At 38.6% G+C, this 19,970-nt stretch overlaps 1 protein-coding gene across 1 annotated transcript in view; it reads right to left on the bottom strand.

Annotated features, from left to right (window-relative positions):
• Window positions 1-19,970, bottom strand: part of odad2 (outer dynein arm docking complex subunit 2) — a 94,181-nt gene that overhangs the window by 13,582 nt on the left and 60,629 nt on the right. The window contains exons 10-17 of the mRNA XM_056255533.1: window positions 17,560-17,706; window positions 15,786-15,995; window positions 14,690-14,923; window positions 13,163-13,273; window positions 12,833-12,987; window positions 6,014-6,256; window positions 3,093-3,207; window positions 3-191 (exon numbers count right to left, since the gene is read on the bottom strand). Of these exons, the coding sequence (XP_056111508.1) occupies window positions 3-191; window positions 3,093-3,207; window positions 6,014-6,256; window positions 12,833-12,987; window positions 13,163-13,273; window positions 14,690-14,923; window positions 15,786-15,995; window positions 17,560-17,706 (1,404 nt within the window). The remainder of the gene's footprint in view (window positions 1-2; window positions 192-3,092; window positions 3,208-6,013; window positions 6,257-12,832; window positions 12,988-13,162; window positions 13,274-14,689; window positions 14,924-15,785; window positions 15,996-17,559; window positions 17,707-19,970) is intronic.

Raw genomic sequence — 19,970 nt, forward strand, 5'->3', positions numbered from 1 at the left:
ACAGTGTTGGTGAGATTGGCCAACATGGGAACCACACCATGGTCTGTAATAACTGCCAGGTTCTCCACATCTTTGGCAATTTTGGCAATGGCTGCGCACACACTGGCCAGCACATCTTTATTCTGTGATTTTAGCAAGTTAACAATGAGCTCCAAACCACCCACAAAGGAACGCACCATTTCCCCAGCATCCTGAAACTCAGAGAAAACAAGAAATTGTCATGAATTGTGATTGTAAACAAGAAATTGGATGATTCAGAAGGCTACTGTATGCTTTATCATGTGAAATCATTCACTGAACTATTGAGAATAGCTACATTTCTCTTGGAGACATGCTTTGGGGTGTGACAGACTGCGTAATTCAGCAAGTCTGTACTCATTCTGTCACACAGGAAACCTGTACATGTCAAACTCAATCAGTACACACTACCTAGAGTATATACTCACCTCAGAAAGGAAATATGGCTGACAAAAAGAAAATTTCTAATTGTTATGTGTGTGAGTAAAGTAGAGCTGGTTTTAGGCTTGATGGCTCCATGATAGAGGGCACATTTTCTCCCAAAGGCCTTAGGTCACATGGAGGCTCATGCCAAAGTCATGACAGGCAGCAGAGGGCCAACCACAGTAGAATAGTGGGCATTAAAAATACACATACCACACAGAAATGGCAACTTTAGTTACTCTTTTAGTTCCAGTCCAGTCAATTCAGTGGTGCCAGAGGGTATGTACAGTAGGATGCCAGCATGGCACCAGGCTGTTTAGAACGATTATAAAATAGTACAGTGATATCTTTATTGATGGTACAGAAGCGCATCATTGTGGATTTGGAATCAGATGAAGCCAAACATTCAGTAAGCAAGCATTTCTTGTATTGTGTAATGATTATGGAGTACCACAGGTTGCTACTTCTGTTCTGGTCATGTAAAACAAGATGCAACCATGTCTTGAGTTCAACTCAGTGTAAATCGGATCCTTCTAACCTAGAGAACAAAGTCTAAAGTGCAGTCCTCTGGGGTTCTCCTAAGAAAAATAAATCTGCCCCTCTATAACCCTGTATTTCACAACACAGCTTAACCCTAATAAACCCTTGGACACAGCACTGTAAAAAGCAGCCTTCCACCCTGCACACCCAGAAAGAGAAGCAGAGATCCAGTGCAGGTCAAGCGTGCAGAGTGCATTGAAGACAGCAGCATCAGAGAGGAGCCTCTAAAGTCATGCCAAAGGATGAGCTCTGTGTTTAGTGTGTCTGGGCAAAGATCAGGAGGAGAGGGAGAATCTGCAGCGTGTCTCACACAGGAAATGGCAGTACAGGAATACTGATGAACACTGGGAAATAGAGAGAGAGAGAGAGAGAGAGAGAAAAGCGGGAGCAGAAGAGGAAGTATGGCAGAGCCACCAGCTGCGGAGGGTCACTGAGGAACCCTTTCAACCCAGGGCCCACAAAAACATCCCCAACTAAGTTCCACATCAGCAAACACAGCACGAAGTAAGACATGCAGAGAGAGAGGAAGAGCGAGGGAGAATGAGAGAACGGATGAAACACAAACAGAGTACAAAAACCAATGTAAGCCAAGCTGAAAGAGGGAGAGGAAAAGAGTGTGAAAATGAGAGAGAAAATTGAGGGAACTGTACTCAAAAAACATTATAGCATTAAGGGAAGTGAGAGAGGTATAACATTTGAAAATGTTTGCATTTGGCAGATGTTTTTATCCAAAGCAACATAAAAGAACTAGTGTCACAGAAAGCCGATTGCGTTGTCACCTCACATCACCTCTCTTGTTGTGCCTGAACATACTGTAAATACTAGAGTCAACGGCCAATTCTCACGAACTTTTTGCACCTGCTTGGTGGAGAATGTGGTAAAATAACTCTCCATACCAGCAGATGGCACTAGACTGTATTCATCATTCAAAGAGAGAAACTGGAAGAGCTAAGACTGCAGAGATGCAAATGGTAAACATAGTAGCATTTGACAAATTTCGCCCAAATTGCTAATGTGGCCACACTTTGATTCTTTGGGCTAATTAAGCACAGTCCTCATTAAAGCAGACATCATTACATGCTACATGCTGAACATCATCTGCCAGTAAAGGAACAAAGCACAATCATACAGTAGCACATAATCACTAGAGGATTCATAGTAAGTACCAGCTGTGAGTGCTGGTAGGGATTTTGAAGCCCCCAGATGTGGTTCTTCAAGCATGATTTTCATAAATCTGGCCCTCCAGCTGCTAACTCAATCCACATGGGGCTTTATCTAAATAACTGCTGCTGTGTGGCTGATCAGGTTCCCGGCGTGGATGGGTACATAATTTCACATAGTCCTGCCACCAACCCTAACTCTCCTCTGAACCATTGCAATACATGAAGTGAACCTGCATTGTTTTTAGCTGCACATAAGAAATTCAGAAGCAGAAAACTGTTTGTTTAGACAAAAAATAAACATACATTATACAAACAATGTTCTTTTATTTGTAACTGTGCGGATAATCTACAGGAACAATGACGCATTTGTGTTAATGCGTTACATAAGAGGCTCAGAAAAGCAGACTTGCTCTGTGCCAGCTATGAGATTTAATCTATATATAGATGAGACCGACTGCTTTGTTAGCATCTCTTGTTCTTCGTGTTCTTTAAGTATCGATACCACAATGGCATTAAATTTTGCACTGACATCTATCAATGTTGTCTCTAAGTTCTATCTAAATTACAATGCTTCTAGTGAGTTTCAAAGAGTGGTCTACACACTAATGAATTCCCTTAAATGTCCAACAATGGACAAAAATGTAGCACAAAGCAACTTGGGCATCCATCATCAAATCTTTCCACCTTGTATAATTTTTTTTGTCATTATCAGTCATTTTGTCTTCTGTTTCTGTCCTTTTCTGCTTTTTCGTCCATACAGGTACTGATTCTCCCATTGCCTCCCCTGGTATAGCACGATACACACTTGGCATCACCAAACAACACTATGCAACGGCAGCAGCCTATAACATGAGGTTTCTCTCCTACAGTATGTTTAGTGAAACACTGCGGGTGGAGATGAATGGGGGGAAATTAACCTGTTCTGATACTGGACAGAAATAAATTTACCTTTGCATTTTCAATGCAGGGGCAGATGGCCCAGGCAGCACTGGCCTGAACTTCTGGATTGGGGTTCTTCAGCAAAGACCAAAGAAGTCGTACGCCATCAAGACGATCGATAATCCTAAGAGAGAAGAATCACAACTTGTCACTTCTGGATACTGCGAGAGACGTCACACCAAGCATATAACAAACTGATTTATCACCCCCAATTACATATTCTACAACGCAGTGTACAGTATAAGCTCATGCATTTATTCTCCAACATGTTTATATTTCGGTTTTCCCAGGGTTCAGTTTGGCTCTTGCAGTGGACTATCCCTCCTGGTGTGATGAGGAAAACATTCCAGTAGCAGATCAGAAAGCTGCTCAGCATGGCTTTCCCATCACATCCCACCTGCTCAGTTCCTTACGCTGGTACCCCCTGCTCACCTTCCAAACCTTCCAACAACTCCATTCAAACATGTTCACATCAGCCTGGCCGAAAGCTGACCCGTACAATAGTTTTAGGAGGTCCGTGCGGATATTTATAGCCAACCGTGGACAAACACACACACACACTCGCACAGAGCGTGACGTTTAACTCTGTTCCTGTCGGTGACTCGGAGGAAAAAACCCAGAGAAAGTCAGTTTTCCAAGTCAAACATTCTCAGAGACAAGTCTTTCTATATTTCACTGCTTCTGAGGTGAGGTTTACTTAAGAACAGGCTGTATTTCATGCTGCGAATATGATTCTACTAAAGGATGTAGTCAGGCTCTGGGAAGCACAGGAAAATGACTCTTCAGTGCGGTCCGTTTGTCAGGTATAAATAACATGTAACCTGTTTCCCATGTGTGCATCCAGCGACAAGGCCGACATTCAATGCTGTCATAATTGCTAAACCACGCCGCAAAGGGAGGCACCAGTGAACGGAGGTTGGGCCAAGCACTGGTCAGAGCCATCTCAACACCAAGCGTACCCCCCGACCCCATCGTCATAATAAATCAGTTTGAGAGGCATGATAACAGGGAGAGCCCACGCTATCCTGAGAGGCCACTAAATCCTTCAGGAGCAGGACATAATCCTGCACTTGGACAGGTAAGCACTCAGCACTACAGCAGTAGGATGTACTTAGAAATCAGTCCCTAGGCTGGTGAAGCAGTGGAAGTTCATAGTTTGGGATACGTGCACCAAATCCATGTTTCTGACAACAATGGAAAATTCAGTTGGAATTAATAGATAAATAAAGATCAAATATTTCAATAAATCATTTTGAAAAGGTAATGTTTGTTTTCCCACCAATTATTTTGAGATTTCCAGATAATTATATACCATGTGGAGGGCAGACCATCATGTATTCTTTGTTCTGGTCTTGATTTCAGAAACAGGCCTGAATATGCTGTTCTACTAAAGAAAACAATTATCAAATACGAGCTATGCTAATTGCTTTGCAGACTACTCTGCTTCATTCTAAAAATAACCATCAACATGGAACACAAAGGAATTAAAACACATTTAAAAAAGCCTCTGTTTACAACTACAAGGAAATGGGAACAAAAAGATTAATCCTAAATATAGATTCCATGAGAAAATATGTTCTTCGAGAGCTGTTACATAGATCTTCAGCACTGAAGTTCTTGGTCACTCAAATAGTTAAATGAAATGAAATGGACTTATTTCTTCAAAAACAAACTTTGTGGACTTTTACTACACCACTGTGCTTGCTCATATCCATAAACGTATTAATCTTTCAGACAAAGGCTGTGTGAGCTTGGGTGCTGAAGAGAAGGAGAACAAAACACTCTTCATTTGTGTCCAGCCTTAATTAAGAAGGGGACTGCAGTCTATAACAGTCTTGTAAAAGCAATGAAAGTCAGATGTGCTAAATATACAAAAAAGCCAATACTCAAATCTCTGTGAATGTGTGAATTAAATGGCAGTTTTGTGCTTTGCATATGTTTAAGACAATGATACTTGTTTTTCTGTTTGTTAACCATATGCCACCTCTATTGATACAGATTTCCTGATTCGATTCAATTCAGATTTAATTAAATTAAGATTCCCTTGGGTGCATTTCATTTATAATGTCCATTTTGTTTATATAGGAAAGAAAGTATCTCTCTAGAGAGACTATACATACATAGTATGTTTTTTTATTCACAAAAAAAGAGCTGGTTCATAACACTCATTTGTTGGCCAATTGGACTACATTGTATGTTTGTTTTTGTTGGATGCAGCCTGAGAGAGAAACTCAATAGAAATATGTTTCTTGCTACTATGCACAGTACACAGTCTTTTTATTGCATGACACTCAATACAGTACAGTCAAGTGCACAGAGTGAAAAGTTGAAAAAGACTCTGTATACTCATCTGTGCTTATGCTCTCCTGCCTGTTTCTGTTTAGCAAGTCCAAATGGCCGTTGTCAGAAGTGCTTTTCAGCTTATACAAACTGACCGCACTGAGACAATAAAAGGCCTCCACCCCAGCCACAGCTATGAGTCTCACAGCAGGTAGAGTAAACACAGATCTTCAGGCCCTGTAATTACAGCACCAGGGCTAAGGGCTCTCGCCCTGCATGTGTGGAGCATGGAGCCCGGTCAAACTGCACAACCCTGGGCCTGTTGGATCCGCTGCAGAAGCGGTGAACATGGAATCTTTTACAGAGAACAAGAACAATGCCTTGTCATTCTAAACCAAGCCAATGGCAACAGTGAAAGGGATTACAGGGCCAAGATTGGACACTGTATATTGTCAGCTGTTGGATTGTTTCAGGACAACTGTTTTGGATCCAGGTTAATTAGGTAACACACAATCAGTGAAAACAGTCTGATATGGACACAGGGAAAATCTGTTATAGTTATACTATACACAGCGTTATTATTTGACTTGCAAAGGACATATTTAAGAGTGTTGTAAAGATACAATCAATCAATTTAAGGTAAGACTTACGTCATGTTCTCAGGGTCAGTGGCACAGGCTCCCACGGCCCTTGTGACGTTGACTAGGAGGGCCTGGTTGGTACCAGTGAGTAGGTTGACCAAAGGCTTGATACCACTGCTCTTGCGGATGGTGGCAAGATTATCTGATATTTGGGCACATTCTCCCAGAGCCCCCACTACATTAACGAGTACCTCTTCAGGTTGGTCTTTGAGCAGATGTACCAGAATCTCCAGTGCCTTGTACTCCTGAAACCTGGGAGAAAGAGTGAGCAAGAAATTATTACTCGTATGCAAGCCCAAGAAAATGGTGCATACATAATTTCCAGAGTGCTTCCAATCAAAAACAAATACAAGGACTCAATATACCAAGGCATCAATTGGTTATCTGCAAGAAAAATAGCATTTCCTGTTGCTTCCACAAAATGAGCATTTCTGGTGCACTCTTCTTTTTTTTTAAATATTTGAGCACATTTCTTATGTGAACACACTTGCTTGTAATCTCTAAACCATACAATTGCAGCTTTTGAATTACGTTTTGTAATGAATAGTGAGTTTTACCCCTGTGTGCTTAAATTGTTGTTTAAAATGTGGTATCTGATAATGGGATAATGGTAAAATCCAAGTCCATGAAAAAAAAAAAAAAGTTGTGTCAATATTGCTCTCAAGGACCTTTCTTCATTGGACACAAAAACATGAAATGGGTTGTTTATTATTAGATGAAGCATTTTTTTTTCCATCATGCAATGGATTGTAAAAACATGAAGACTCAAAACCATAAATAGCAACAGGAAGTATTTGTAAGGGCTGTGGATATCTGGGAGGAGAATAAATCCGGTTATGTTATATTGCCTCAACATTTCCCACGCTGCTCGCAATATGCATTTATGCTCAATGACCACATTTTCTGGTTTGGAGCAAGAAAACAAGAGCTTTTGGTGCAATTCTGGCCTTGTTTGCCAAGTAGTGGTAAACTACAGTAAACATTTAAAAGGCATATAATGTGGTCACAGGGAGCCTCAACTAATCTCTGATGTACGGTTAAGCTATATGGCTGTTTTTATTCACAGTTACGGTTTCTGGCTTAGCAGCCCTGATGGCCATTGGAAAGAGTGTTCAAGGTCATTTGGTTCTGGTCAAAGTCAACCAACATTTTCTCGCAAGTAAATTTAAAGAATAGCTGCCAAAATTAGCTCAGCTTTAAAAAAAGAAAAAGAAAAAAGAAATAAGGCCAGGCCTATGCGCAAACATAGCATGTAAAACAGAGATGCCATCAGAGAAATGTTATCAGTATGCTACATTAAAGTTGTGGAGTAATTACATGTTACCTCTGATAAATGGACTGTGGTTGTTGTCTATTTTTGTAAAGCCAACACCAACCTGCCAAATAACCGTGCCAAGAGAAACAAAATAAAACAGCACCTGTCAGTCGCTACCACAAAACAAAGGTTAAAGAGTGAGCATGCACTGTTTTAGAGCTCCTAACAGCATCCTAAATGCTCCCATCGACTCTTTGATTAATAGTACAGAACTTTCTTTTCAAAGCACATTGTTATAGTTGTAAGAAGAAGAAAAAAAATCACAAAGTATATTTAAAGTGGGTGGCTGAGGAAAGACTGGATAGAAGAATTTTTAGATCTGTAAGTGAACAGTAAAAACCAAAACAAGTTACAACTGACCCTTTGCTATAAGCCCCACCTCAACCCTCTGGTGCTCTTCGGTAGGAAAACTTTTACGTTAAGTTTTTTTTAACGGAATGGTACAAAACTTGGTAAAGGTTTTGGCACTTGCTATTTGAACACAAACAACAACAAAACAAATCAAGGACATGATTCGAAAAGGTTAAATGGTCCTGAAAAAAATAGTCACACTTGTGCTCCTCGCGGTCAAAAATGACCTCATTGGAAATGAATGGGAGACGAATTTCATCTAGTGAAAACTTTTGGTACTGCAGCCAAACAAAATCTTACTGAAAGCTCATTTTTTGAGATATTAAGCTCAAATTTGGAACACAAATTGTTTAGATTTATGGCTTTGATTTTCTTGTAGTTTTAGAGTAAAATGTGTTTTTGAAAATATATATCATATAAAAATTTGTATTGTTGTTTTGCAATTTTGTGCTGTTATCAGTTCTAATCCCTTTCAAATGAGGCTTTTCTCTTTTCATTTTATAGGTTTTTTAGTGTCTACATTGTTTAACCACATTTCGCAAGATTTAAGAATTTCTTTAAAGAAAAACATCAGATAAAAAGGATTTGCAATGTCACTTTATTCCAGCCCTTGTAAGACTAATTTTACCAAACCATTTTAACCACATTGTGAGCACGTTTACATTTTTGCATAAAATTGCACAGATCATTAAAATCTCCAGTTCATGCCTATTAGATGTTCAGTAAAGCGGGTCTGAGTTAACATCAGCAATCAAGGGGGATAGAGCTATGCAAAGGGTCAATAAATTCAAAATGAAGCTACTGAAGAACACCTTGATGGCACTAGCAAACTGGGAAGATAAGGGAAATTAGTAGTGATTCACCAAAATGAAATTTTTAATGAAACATCGAAACCAAAAGTGTTAATTTGGTCAAAAATAAAGTTTTGTTAATTAAATTTGGGTATTTGAACTTGGTGTGCTGTCAGGGTGTTGTGTCCTCAGGTGATAAATTATCGTAGTGAAGTTTTTCAGCAATGAGCTGCCTCTCGATATTTTAGCCGAAATGTTTTATTCATTGCTACTCTAGCATAATTTTTAGTTACAGTTTACCTGTCGTAGTTTATCTATGTTGTGTGCACAAAATAGATTCTGACATGGTCAAAGCACGCCATGGGATAGCATTAATTAAACGTCATAGTTCCCGTCAATGATTTCAACCCTCTCTTTTTTTTTTTTTTTGCTATTTCAGATTAATATTTAGAAACTCAAAAAATGACTGCATAATTAAGTCTTTAGTGCATTCTTAGCTGAAAGATAATAGATTACTGTGATCTTGCAATAAAAGCTCTATATGAGTAAAAATTCCAGTGAATATCACCCTTTGTGTATAATTATATTAAGGTTATGATTATAATCATTCTAATATTTTTCTTGTTATAATATAACCATTTTGATTTTATGCATCATTAATCAGCTAAATGGTTAACATATGCCTTTCCCAGCATATGTGTAGGTCTCACTTTCTGTTCAGGCACGGCCACCTTCTAAAAGCCCCTTCAACCCAGCCCTGAACCCCTCTCTCTGCTGGACTCGCACGGCCAGCCCTCTCATCAGCCACACAAAGACATGCTGTCTGCTGCTGGCAACACCAGGACTCTCAGCTTGTGTGCTTTCAGTGGAGAAAAATAAGGAGGAAAAGCACCTCAAAATTATTACCACTGTAAAATACATTCTAAAATGATTTTTGCCTTAAAACGCCAGGCTGGGATTGTTTCTGAAATGGCACACCAAGACCAGATGGATCGAGAAAACATTCCCTGTTAAGTGCTCAATGACCTAGCGCTCCCCTACTTCGACAGATTTCAAAATAAATGGTTGGTTGTTTTATTCCAAATGCTGCGTTTGACCTTGATGCTTTATATGTTGTACAAAAAAAAACATTGTAATAAAACCAGTTCTTTCTTAATGTCCAAGTATGCATTAAATATTCTGCCAGAAACACAGTGATTTTCTATACAGCTGGCATCTAAAACTTTCAACCAGCCACCTGTGCAAGTGAACACAGCACAATACAAACTATAATACATGGGCGTAATTTGCTGGTGGGACAGGTGGGACATTGTCCTCACCACTTTTCAACAGAGTTGATTTTGTCCTCACCACAGCAAGGCAAAGAAAAAGCATCTCTAATCCATTATTCTTCATAACCGAATTCAAACATAAAACACATATATTTGCACCGACTAGACAGACTGATATACAGACACACATATCAGGATTTTTAATACCAAATAATGCCAATGCTATAATATGTAAATAACCATAAAAAGAGTATGAAAAAATGAAAAAGAGGAAACATTTTGTTTTGTGGGAAAAAAGACTCATTTTCAAAAGAATTATAAGTATTAAGATCTAAGAACAATAACTACAATGATACTATAATTAAAATAACCATATTAATGTCAGATGGGTTCTGATTTGCTGTCAGTGTTTTTATTGTTCATCACCTAGGGGGGAAAAACACTCTGAAAGTGATTGCAACAATATTCTTCCTTTCTGTTGTTATTTTTATAGCTGTGACATACCACTATTCTTTAGGACGATTTTTAAAACTTTTATGGTTAAATAGGCTAGCTATCGTTTTTGGAGTGTGAACGGGCCTTTTTTTTTTTACATCAGTAGTGTTCACTAACTTTGTTTACTGGCTTGTTTAATCTCTGTTAAGCATAAGTTTCAATGAGGCTTCTTCAGAGGTATTACCGCGGCCCCAATCTTGACAACTAAATGTTTTTACAGAGCATTACTTTTCTTAGAGGACACTTATTTGGCTAATGGGACATTAAGAGAATTGAATGTGGCATGGGGCACCTGCCTCTAGTTTCAGCAAACTAAGCCTGATGTAAACGCAGGATGAGCTTTTGTCAGTTTTGACTTATGAGGTGGAGAGAGAGTGGCCTTTCTGCTACTGGGCCCTTTCAGACGCAAGCCTCCCTCTGAATTCCTCTTTCAATAGTATTCTATTGCGACTGGTGCGGGGCCAGACAGTAGATCCTTCTACAGATCCTAGTCTATAACAATCCCATAAAAAAAAAACTCTTATCATAAACTAAAAATGTAAATTTATCAGCTCCTTGGCCTCAAACTTGTGAAAATAACACCTGATAATTTATAGACAGGTAATGGTGGAATTAAATAATGCATTTTTGAGTCCCCAAACGCATACTGCAAAGCAAAGTATATGTGTAAATCACTTTCATATGAGAGTGCTTGTGTGACAGAACGGGCAAGCCAGATGAAGATTCCAAGGTTTTTCGTATTTATGGGGGAAACTGACTGGCTTAAAAGACATCAGCCGCCAGAAAAATTACACCAGGAAAGCCTCCAGGACGGTCATCATCTTCGCTGAGCTAAGTGACGTTGGAATAAAGGCCAGCGTGCTTTACATGACAAACGATTTAAGAGTCTTTCAGCTTACACTCCTGATTATTACAGCACGACTGTTTCAGAGAAGCATTCCACATCTTCCAGATCCCACTAGCCGCACTAATGGAGCAACGGCCTCGACTAACACATCACGGGCGTCTATAAAATCAACACTTTACTTCAACTTTTGTTAGTGGTATGGGTGAAAGAACAATTTGCATTCCTTCAGCATAAAGTCATCATAAAAGATCAGAGCTCATTGACAGAGTTTATAAAAACTTTTGCTCTCTCTTCAAATAATCACTTCTGTAGCCACATTCAGAGCAGACTCGGATGCACAATGGTGACAGCTCTGAGCCATGGAAAATCTGAGAGTTAGAAGTGAACAAATGAGACATCTCATAAAAATGAAGGCTGTATTTGATTGCACATCCTCTGTCCTTATCCCAACCAGACCCCTTTGTGGTACATGATATGACCAAATCTGGAGCCAATTACGCATCTCACATTGACTTGACACCTCCTGGTCTAAAGATTCATAATATGCCACATTGAGATCAGGAGGTCTAGTTGACCGAGCAATGAAATGTAGATTTTTAGGAATTGAATATTATTTAAAAATGAACAAAATCGTAGTAATATTTTTTCAAAACAACCTTTCTTTAAATCTGCAATCTGCAAGATAAAAGTCATAAACTTAATGAGAAATGCTAAACAGAAAATGTATGCGAGTCAGTGATAAATGTAGTTATTAAAGGGGATGTCTAATGCGATTTCATGCATTCTGACTTGTTTACACTGTTAAAGAGTTGGATTCACATGCTAAACATGGCCAAAGTTTAAAAAAATTTGTTGGACTTATGACGGAGTATTTCTGTGCCAAATACACTCCTTCAGGATTCGTATAAGTTTCGGAAATTGTTTTCGAGTATGGCCCTGTATGACATCATAAAGGGTGGAATTCCTTGAACGGGCACTTCTCCTGGAAGAGCGCGTGCGCACACATCAACCAGAGCGAGAGCAAGAGCGTGCCATCAACGTGCTTCGTTCGGGTTACGGAGGCCATCGGGAGCGCTGTCATTTTGTTTTTAGGCCACGAAATCAACAATGTCACCAAAGACGTGTTTTTGAAACAGAGTTGTGCAAGTGTGTTTGTTTGTTCCCCAGCATTTCGATGACAAAAAAAAGTTTTATAAACAAGGACAAGTTCGACGATGGATTTGCAGATCGTTTGAAACTGATAGATGGAGCAGTCCCAGGTATAAAAGATCCCGGTCATGAGTCGGAATTGCAGGCGGTATGTAACATCAAATGTCTGTTTTGGTGGCAATCGGCGCGTAAGTGCATATAATAAACAACATGAACGTATAATGATTTAAAAGTTATCCAGGGATAATGCGATGATGTATTGTGCATGACTCTTAGCTCCGCTCACGGCACGCCTCCAGGAGTTCGGCTGTTTTCAGCAAGAATCGGTACAGATTATCTGTCTTTTATAAATCTGATAAAACTAAAGACTCTTCGGAGATATGAAGGATGCAATACTACTCTATAGGTACTCAAGATTAACATGAGATTGGCAGAAACTGTGTGTGTTATGCCCCCTTTAAATTAATTTATATAATGCTTAAGATATTTCTTCCACTCATAATGCGTAATTATGGTTGTTCTGAGAGGACGGTTGTTCATAACTGTCATAATTTCTTTGAAAAATGTAATAAATATTTTTGCAGAGGATCTGTAGTTACATGCACATACTTAGCTACATTTTCCATGCTGATGGAACATTTCCAGATGGCTCCAGTTGTGGCGGCTAGTAACTGCTTGTTTGCAGCTTGGTTGAGCAACATGACCAGTGGCTTCAGTCCGCCGTACTGCCGCACCAGATCACGGGTATGTTTATCTTCTGCACACTAAAACAGGAATGAAGCCACACACAGATAAAAAGCTTTAAGTAGTATCGAGATGTGGACTGTATTGTGACAGTCAAAGCCAGGACTAAATTAGTACGCCATTTAATTTTTACCTCAACCTCACCCCTTTTATCCATTGCCAAAGAAAAGTGTAGTTGAGTGTGTATGGCCGTACCTTAAAGATAGCGCTGGCACAGTGCATTTGGAGCTCCTGGTTGTCACAGCTGAGGTTCTTCACCAGATCCTCAATCATGCCCTCAGTCTGTATAGCAATTCTGTAGCTCTTCTGCCAATACAAACACGCAGAATGACTTTCTACGCTGAACACCTACTGTAAAAACCACTCTGCCTTGCCAAACAACACTGCGTGCAGCGACATAGCGCTTATTTCATCCTAGGGTTTCTTGCTTCTGGCATCATAGTCATTCACATCTTCAAGCTGGTCCTTTAATAGAAAACAATCTTCCAGTCAAAAGTAAAGTTTCATGAACAGTATGTTATTTTCAGCCATACTTTGCACTGAGTGTCCTTAAGTGGCTTTATATGTAGCATTTGTAGCTTGCATTATGTTTCATAATACTTTTGTAAATGTAAATATACTTTATTGTATTTAGTAGTATTTACAGTGCCATGGCATATAAATAATAAATTCAAAATTCCACTACCATTCAAAGGTCTTTTTTACCACACCATGGCTGCATTTATTTGATAGCTACAAGCATAAACAGTAATATTGTGAAATATTATTACAATTAAAATTATGGTTTTCTAATTTAATATATTTTAAAATGTAATTTATTCCTGTGATGGCAAAGCTGAATTTTGAATCTAATATTCTCATTTGGTGCTCATTTCTTATTATCTTTTTAATATTATTAATTTCTTATTACCAATGTTGAAAACAGTTAATATTAATATAAGTTAACGCTTAATATTTTTGTGGAAATGGTGATTTTGATATTGGGTTGTTTGTAATGTTAAACATTACAACATAACACTTGCTACATATCATATTTCTAGTACCATGAATGTGGTGTGTGGCACTCTGAAGTGACACCGATCAATCATTTGCACGTATATCTCTAGCTAGAGCTAGCAAGGCAGCACACACAGATACAAGACCTATTCAAGACCTATACAAGACAGTATTCACTCTAGAGAGAGCGCAAGAAATACGGCAAATGAATGGGAAAGACCACTGCATCTTGAGACAGGCCCTATTAAAATAACTATTTTAACTTGGCACAGCGCATTAAAAACATGACGCTGAGTGATTAACTCCCGTCAAGCCAGTCGTACAAAAATAGTTTGCATGCTTATTGTGATATCTATGGTAATCTGCAGACGGCGCAGAAAGACAGGTTTAGAGGCGTTTTTCATTCAGCGAGTCTTCAGCAATACCCGACTTTCGATCACAAAACACCAAAGCCTTTCATTTTCTTCTTAAGATTTTTTTTTTTAGATGTTCTTAAGAAAATATCTTAAAACTTCTTAAGAATTTTTCAAGAATTGCATTTAGGCACATTCGAACAAACTTCTTAAAGTTTATCTTGAGAATATTCTTGAGAAGATTTTCATGAATCCGGCCCCTGGTTTTGGTGCAGAACACAAACTAGTACTGTTTCTTTTTGTAATACCAATAAGGCATTCAAAACATTCCTAAACTCATATTCTAAAACTGATTTGAACAGTTTAAGCAAACCTCAGAAGCACACTCCTGCAATGTTCCCACCACAGGGATGAGCACGTTCTTCTGAGGTGATTTGAGCAGCCGAGCGAGCAGAGGGATACCCCCGGCCCGGCGGATGGCTTCCTTGTTCCAGGTGCTCTTGCTGCAGCTCCAGAGAGCCAGAGCCCCACAGCGCGCCACCTCCACATCCCTCTCCTGCTCCTTACTCAGAGACACACCATCAGGCACACAATCCAACAACTCCACCTGCAAGAAACAACTTCAGTTTGTTGCCTCATTTTAAAGCACTTTCCTGTTTCCTGCTTGAACTTTGAAACAATGCAACAGATTTGTCACTCTGCCTCACATGATATCATGCTAACATTACATTTCTATTCCTTATGATGCTTTATACTGTTTTCATTTCACTCCAGTTAAGGTAGAAGAGTCGTGGCATGTGAAAACGAGTAGGAATGTGTTATTAGTGGGGTCATGGTGTATTTTATGACATCTTCAGTGCAGGATGTGGAATACAATATCCTGCCCTGAAGCTGCCAACATTCATCTAAACATTCATCATCAGCCAAAGATTGGCTGTTACTTAAGAGGGCTTGAAAATTCAGACTATGTCACACCAAAATCTACAAATGACCACATCCTTCAAAGAGTAAATTTCATGTTTCCCTGCTGTCAAGTCAGAAAGGCCACTTTAACACAGCATTACATGCGCGTGCTGTTCAGAGGTGGTCTGGGACTTTAAATGTAACTAATCTATGATAGCTACATAGAGAACGTCCGAGTCTGGTCCCGAGTAAATATACAGAGCAGAGTAACACGTGAGCCCTAATCATACAGAGCGTCACTCTGTCAATAAACACACATGCCAGGATGAGGGGGAGAACGACATTCAATCTGTTTTTACCTGCAATGTGCTCCCTTTGATGCTGGCATTGAAAATGATTGGGAGAAACAGACTGAAAGAAAGAGTGAGTGGAGAAATAGAGGCTGGTATACACATGTCCTATTGCTTGTCCCTCGACATTCTCCATCCTTTTGTCTCTTTTCCTTGTGCGAGTTCAAGGGCAACCTGTTTTCACAAACGCATAAGCACAGACTTCATGTTTCTCACCAGTCTCTTGATGCCACCATGCTGCCGGACTGTCCTGCGGGCCCGTCTGAACTTGGCCACGTTGGCGATGGTCTCTGCAGCAAGGCTTTTCAGCTCTTTGTCAGGGGAGTCCAGGATAGACACCATGGTCTGCAAACCGCCCAAATCAGCGATGGTCCGCCGAATCTGGGAGTTACAACTGATCTCCTTCAAGATCTTCAGAGAACCAATCTAACAGCAAGGGAGAGTAAAGCATCCATTATAAGAATAACTGCTTCATATACCTAATGCTGGGTCATGTAGAAATGATTGCAATGTTTGAGTTTAAAACTTGCTGGAATTTTTTGAAAGCTCCAACTTCTCTTTTACACTCAAGAGAACAAAAATGGCAGTGGCCTCAACACATTTCTGTTTGATATGTTTTTTTTTTTTATATAATAGTAAGTGTTACCCTGATGCATGTTACATTTAACAAATAAATACTTTGTTAAAAGAGTTATAATTTTGTAATTATGGTCATTTTGACAATATAAATGTCGAAATCACTCACAGTGTCTCAGTATATTGTATTATCATGTGTGCATATTAGGAAGTGGCAGGTAACAACCATTGTGATACTAATATTAATGCTAAAGTATAAAAGTAAAATAATATGTAAATACACCATCGTTCAAAATGTTGGGGTTAGAACTTTAAAAAAAAACTTATATTCAGCAAGGATGCATTAAATAGAATATAAGTGACAGTAAAGACATAAGATTATAAAAGATTTATATTTAAAATAAATTATTTTCTTTTGAACTTTCTATTCATCAAAGAATATTTCCACAAAAATATTAGGCAGCACAACTAAGAAATGTTACAGGATCAACAAATCAACCAGATCAGCATATTAGTATGATTTCTAAAGAATCATTAGACACTGAAGACTGGAAGAATCAGCTTTGTCATCACAGGAATAAATTACATTATGTGATTGTAACACGATGCATTTAGAACCAGGGGGTGTAAACTTTTTGAATTTTACTTATTTTGTCTTCTGGGAAACATTTAAATACCTTCTGTAACCTCTGAAGGGCAGTACTAAATGAAAAAAATATTATCTTTAAACAATACAAGAAAAATGTACACATCTTCATCCTGTTCAACAGTTTTCATGCATTATGTTTCCTTCTGAAGCATCAGTGAATGTTTTCACCTTTTGTAAAAGTTGTCGTATGAGTCCCTCAGTTGTCCTCAGCGTGAAAAGAGGGTTCTCAAAATCATACTGTCACTGCTAGAAAGGGTTCAAATATGCTAAATATGCTGGAAAACCAAAGAATTTGCAGAACCTGGAGGATTTTGGGGCACATTGGGCAGTTTAACTGCTCAGGACAAACAAGGGACTCATGAACAACCATCAGGGGGGGGGGAACAGCCATGGATCATCCAGGTAACTGTTAAATTATAATTATAAATTCAACTTTTATTTTGTCTATATGTCTAAATGTTTTGTCTATATGTATGTACTATTTGAACTATATGTAAACATCTTTTATGTAAAATGTCTTATTCAGGACAGTATGTTTATTTTAAATTTATACAACAGTTATTTTAATACAACAGTTATTTTAAATTTGTAATATATTTCACAATATTACTGTTTTTACTATATTTTTAATCAAATAAAAAATCTTACCATCCTCGCAGTAGTGTATATTGAAAATAAATTAAATAAATGATAAAAAATAAATAAACATTTTTCAGAGTCAAATGGTGACTTCTGGCCTAATTAACTGAGTCTGGATGCACTTACTTTACATCTGGTCTCATCTGTGTCAAGCAGGTTGATGAGAACCTCCAGCCCCCCCACATCTCTGATAGCCAGCTGACACATCTCCTGGACCAGGTTAAAGTCTCTCAAAGAGCACAAAACAATCACTGTGGCAGTCTGATTAGCCCCCTGTTCACACACAAACACATGTGCAGAAATTACATTAGGTGCTCAATCAAACCCGCAGACAGATGATCAGAAACAGTTGTACAACAATCTAAAACATGTACAACATCAATATATGTATGAAGGCTGTTGTGCATGCCTACTTTTGCATCACATACAGTAAAGGTCCTTGCACACTGAGTCAGAAATTCACATCCGAAATTTTCGCACGTTAAAAAATAAATACGACCTCATGTTTTGTCAATCATCGCTTACACACTGCTTCCAAAACTTTCGTCCGTCATAAAGAAATTCGAATCGGGTTCGATTTTCTGCGTTTTTCGCATCCGTAGCAAGCATTTTGAATGGTGTTTTGACAATTCAGAGCCACCAAATCACGAATACGAAAAAACGTATTCTAAAAATTCGGACTCGATGTACAAGGACCTTAATTCTTTTTTTCTTTTTTTTGCATCAAAAGCTTAATTTCTCCATGAACCCCTTTTTTCGACCCATTTCACCCACACAATCATCCCTTCAAGTCTTATTTTGTTGAGCACATGTTGTGTAGCTATAAGTGTCTGGTATTGTGACTATAAACAGGGGTGGGGAGAGATCCTTTGATACAGACTACTGCTGTGCTGCTGCCTGAAACCATAGACAATGACCTAAGTTAGCAATTAAAAGAAAACAAGCTCTGAAATGTTGGAGATGATAACGGATTGGCCTTAAAAAAAAGCTCTGTTTTGACAGTTGCTATGCACACACACATACACACACACACACACACACACACACACACACACACACACACACAAACACACACAGTGTTTTAGGCTGGTCGTTCCTCAAGAGGTTGCCTACGCAGTGAGTACAACAAACTAAACATGTGGCATTTGTTGTGCCAGACTCCTTAACAGATACATCTTTCGGAGACAACTGTGGTTTTGATATCATTCACGTCATGTCCTTTATCGGCTGGAATGAAATAACAGAAGGGTGAGTGACAGATAAATAAAGCAGGAGATCCAGCAAAAATACTACACTATTAATCATCTTTAATCAACAAATTATGGCTTCTTTAGAGATTGCTGTTTGTTTAGGTCAAAACCACAGATCTAAGATCAGCTTTCCCCAAGAGAAAACACCAGAAACACATGCCTCGTTTTTCTCCTCCTTTTTTACGGAGCAGCTCTTATGAATTCAAACAAAGAGAAACTTTTCTCTCCAAGGCTGGCCGTGTGCTCAATGCAGTAGGTCCCAAAGTGGCATGTAAGCTGCTGTAATGCAGCTCGTGCAACAGACCTTTGAAATGTGACACTCAAGTCCAATCTCCTGGAAATTGAACAAACACTTCTGTTTCTTTTTCATAAAATGAGCAAAAGATAAGATGCAGTGATTAGGCCTGCCTAGCACCCTCGTTTACTAGACACAAAGTGTGTCCCAATTCACATATCTATTCTATGCCGTTTTGTAGTATAAAGTAGTCCCGAGTAGTCCCTTGTGAAAAAGTTCACTTTAGCATAACTTTAAAAAAGAGTACTTATTACGAAAATAATATACTTTACAAGAATATACAGTACTTAAGTTCAAACTGAATGCAATGTTTTCAGCAAGTTAACTGCCTGCTATTTATAATGAACTGAAAATGTGCTAGTTTACATTTATGTTAAATACAATTAATTGAACTTTAAAGGTAGGGTATAGGCAGAGAGGCTAGCAATAGCGAGCTAACTTTGAAAGCATAAGATCCCACCCTCCCTCCCTTCAGAGCGAGCATCTCTAAAGCCACACCTCCTTCAAAACACATGAACCCGTACAGCAGGGAGCAAACAAAAGCACCACAAGAGACGCCGTTAAACTACCTCATGTCTCAAAGCACATAACATTACAATAATAATAAACAAAAAACTACGTAAAGAGCACCTGTACCACCTTACTACTGCCGATTCATTTCGCATTCGAACCGAATTCAATGATTGGACGAACATTTTATGGTCCTACTCCTTACATAGACGATACATATAAATACATTTAGACCACTTCACTTAGTGATTGCTATCAGGATGTGAAGAGACTTTCAACCAACCAACAAAAAAATGTCTATCACCTACCCAGCCTTTAAAATGCTTTTTTACCCATTTTAAGTAGGACTTCTTTATATGCAATGTATATGGTTAAAATGTACTGCTGAATGTCCTGACAAGAATTTTTGGAAAGCAAAAATATACTTTAATATAATTTCATTCTATTGAAACTTGTCATGTATTTAAATACATTTGTATTTA

The sequence above is a fragment of the Rhinichthys klamathensis genome, unplaced genomic scaffold, assembly GCF_029890125.1.
Source record: "Rhinichthys klamathensis goyatoka isolate OS25496 unplaced genomic scaffold, OSU_Roscu_1.1 h1tg000121l_1, whole genome shotgun sequence".
Taxonomy (NCBI): domain Eukaryota; kingdom Metazoa; phylum Chordata; class Actinopteri; order Cypriniformes; family Leuciscidae; genus Rhinichthys; species Rhinichthys klamathensis.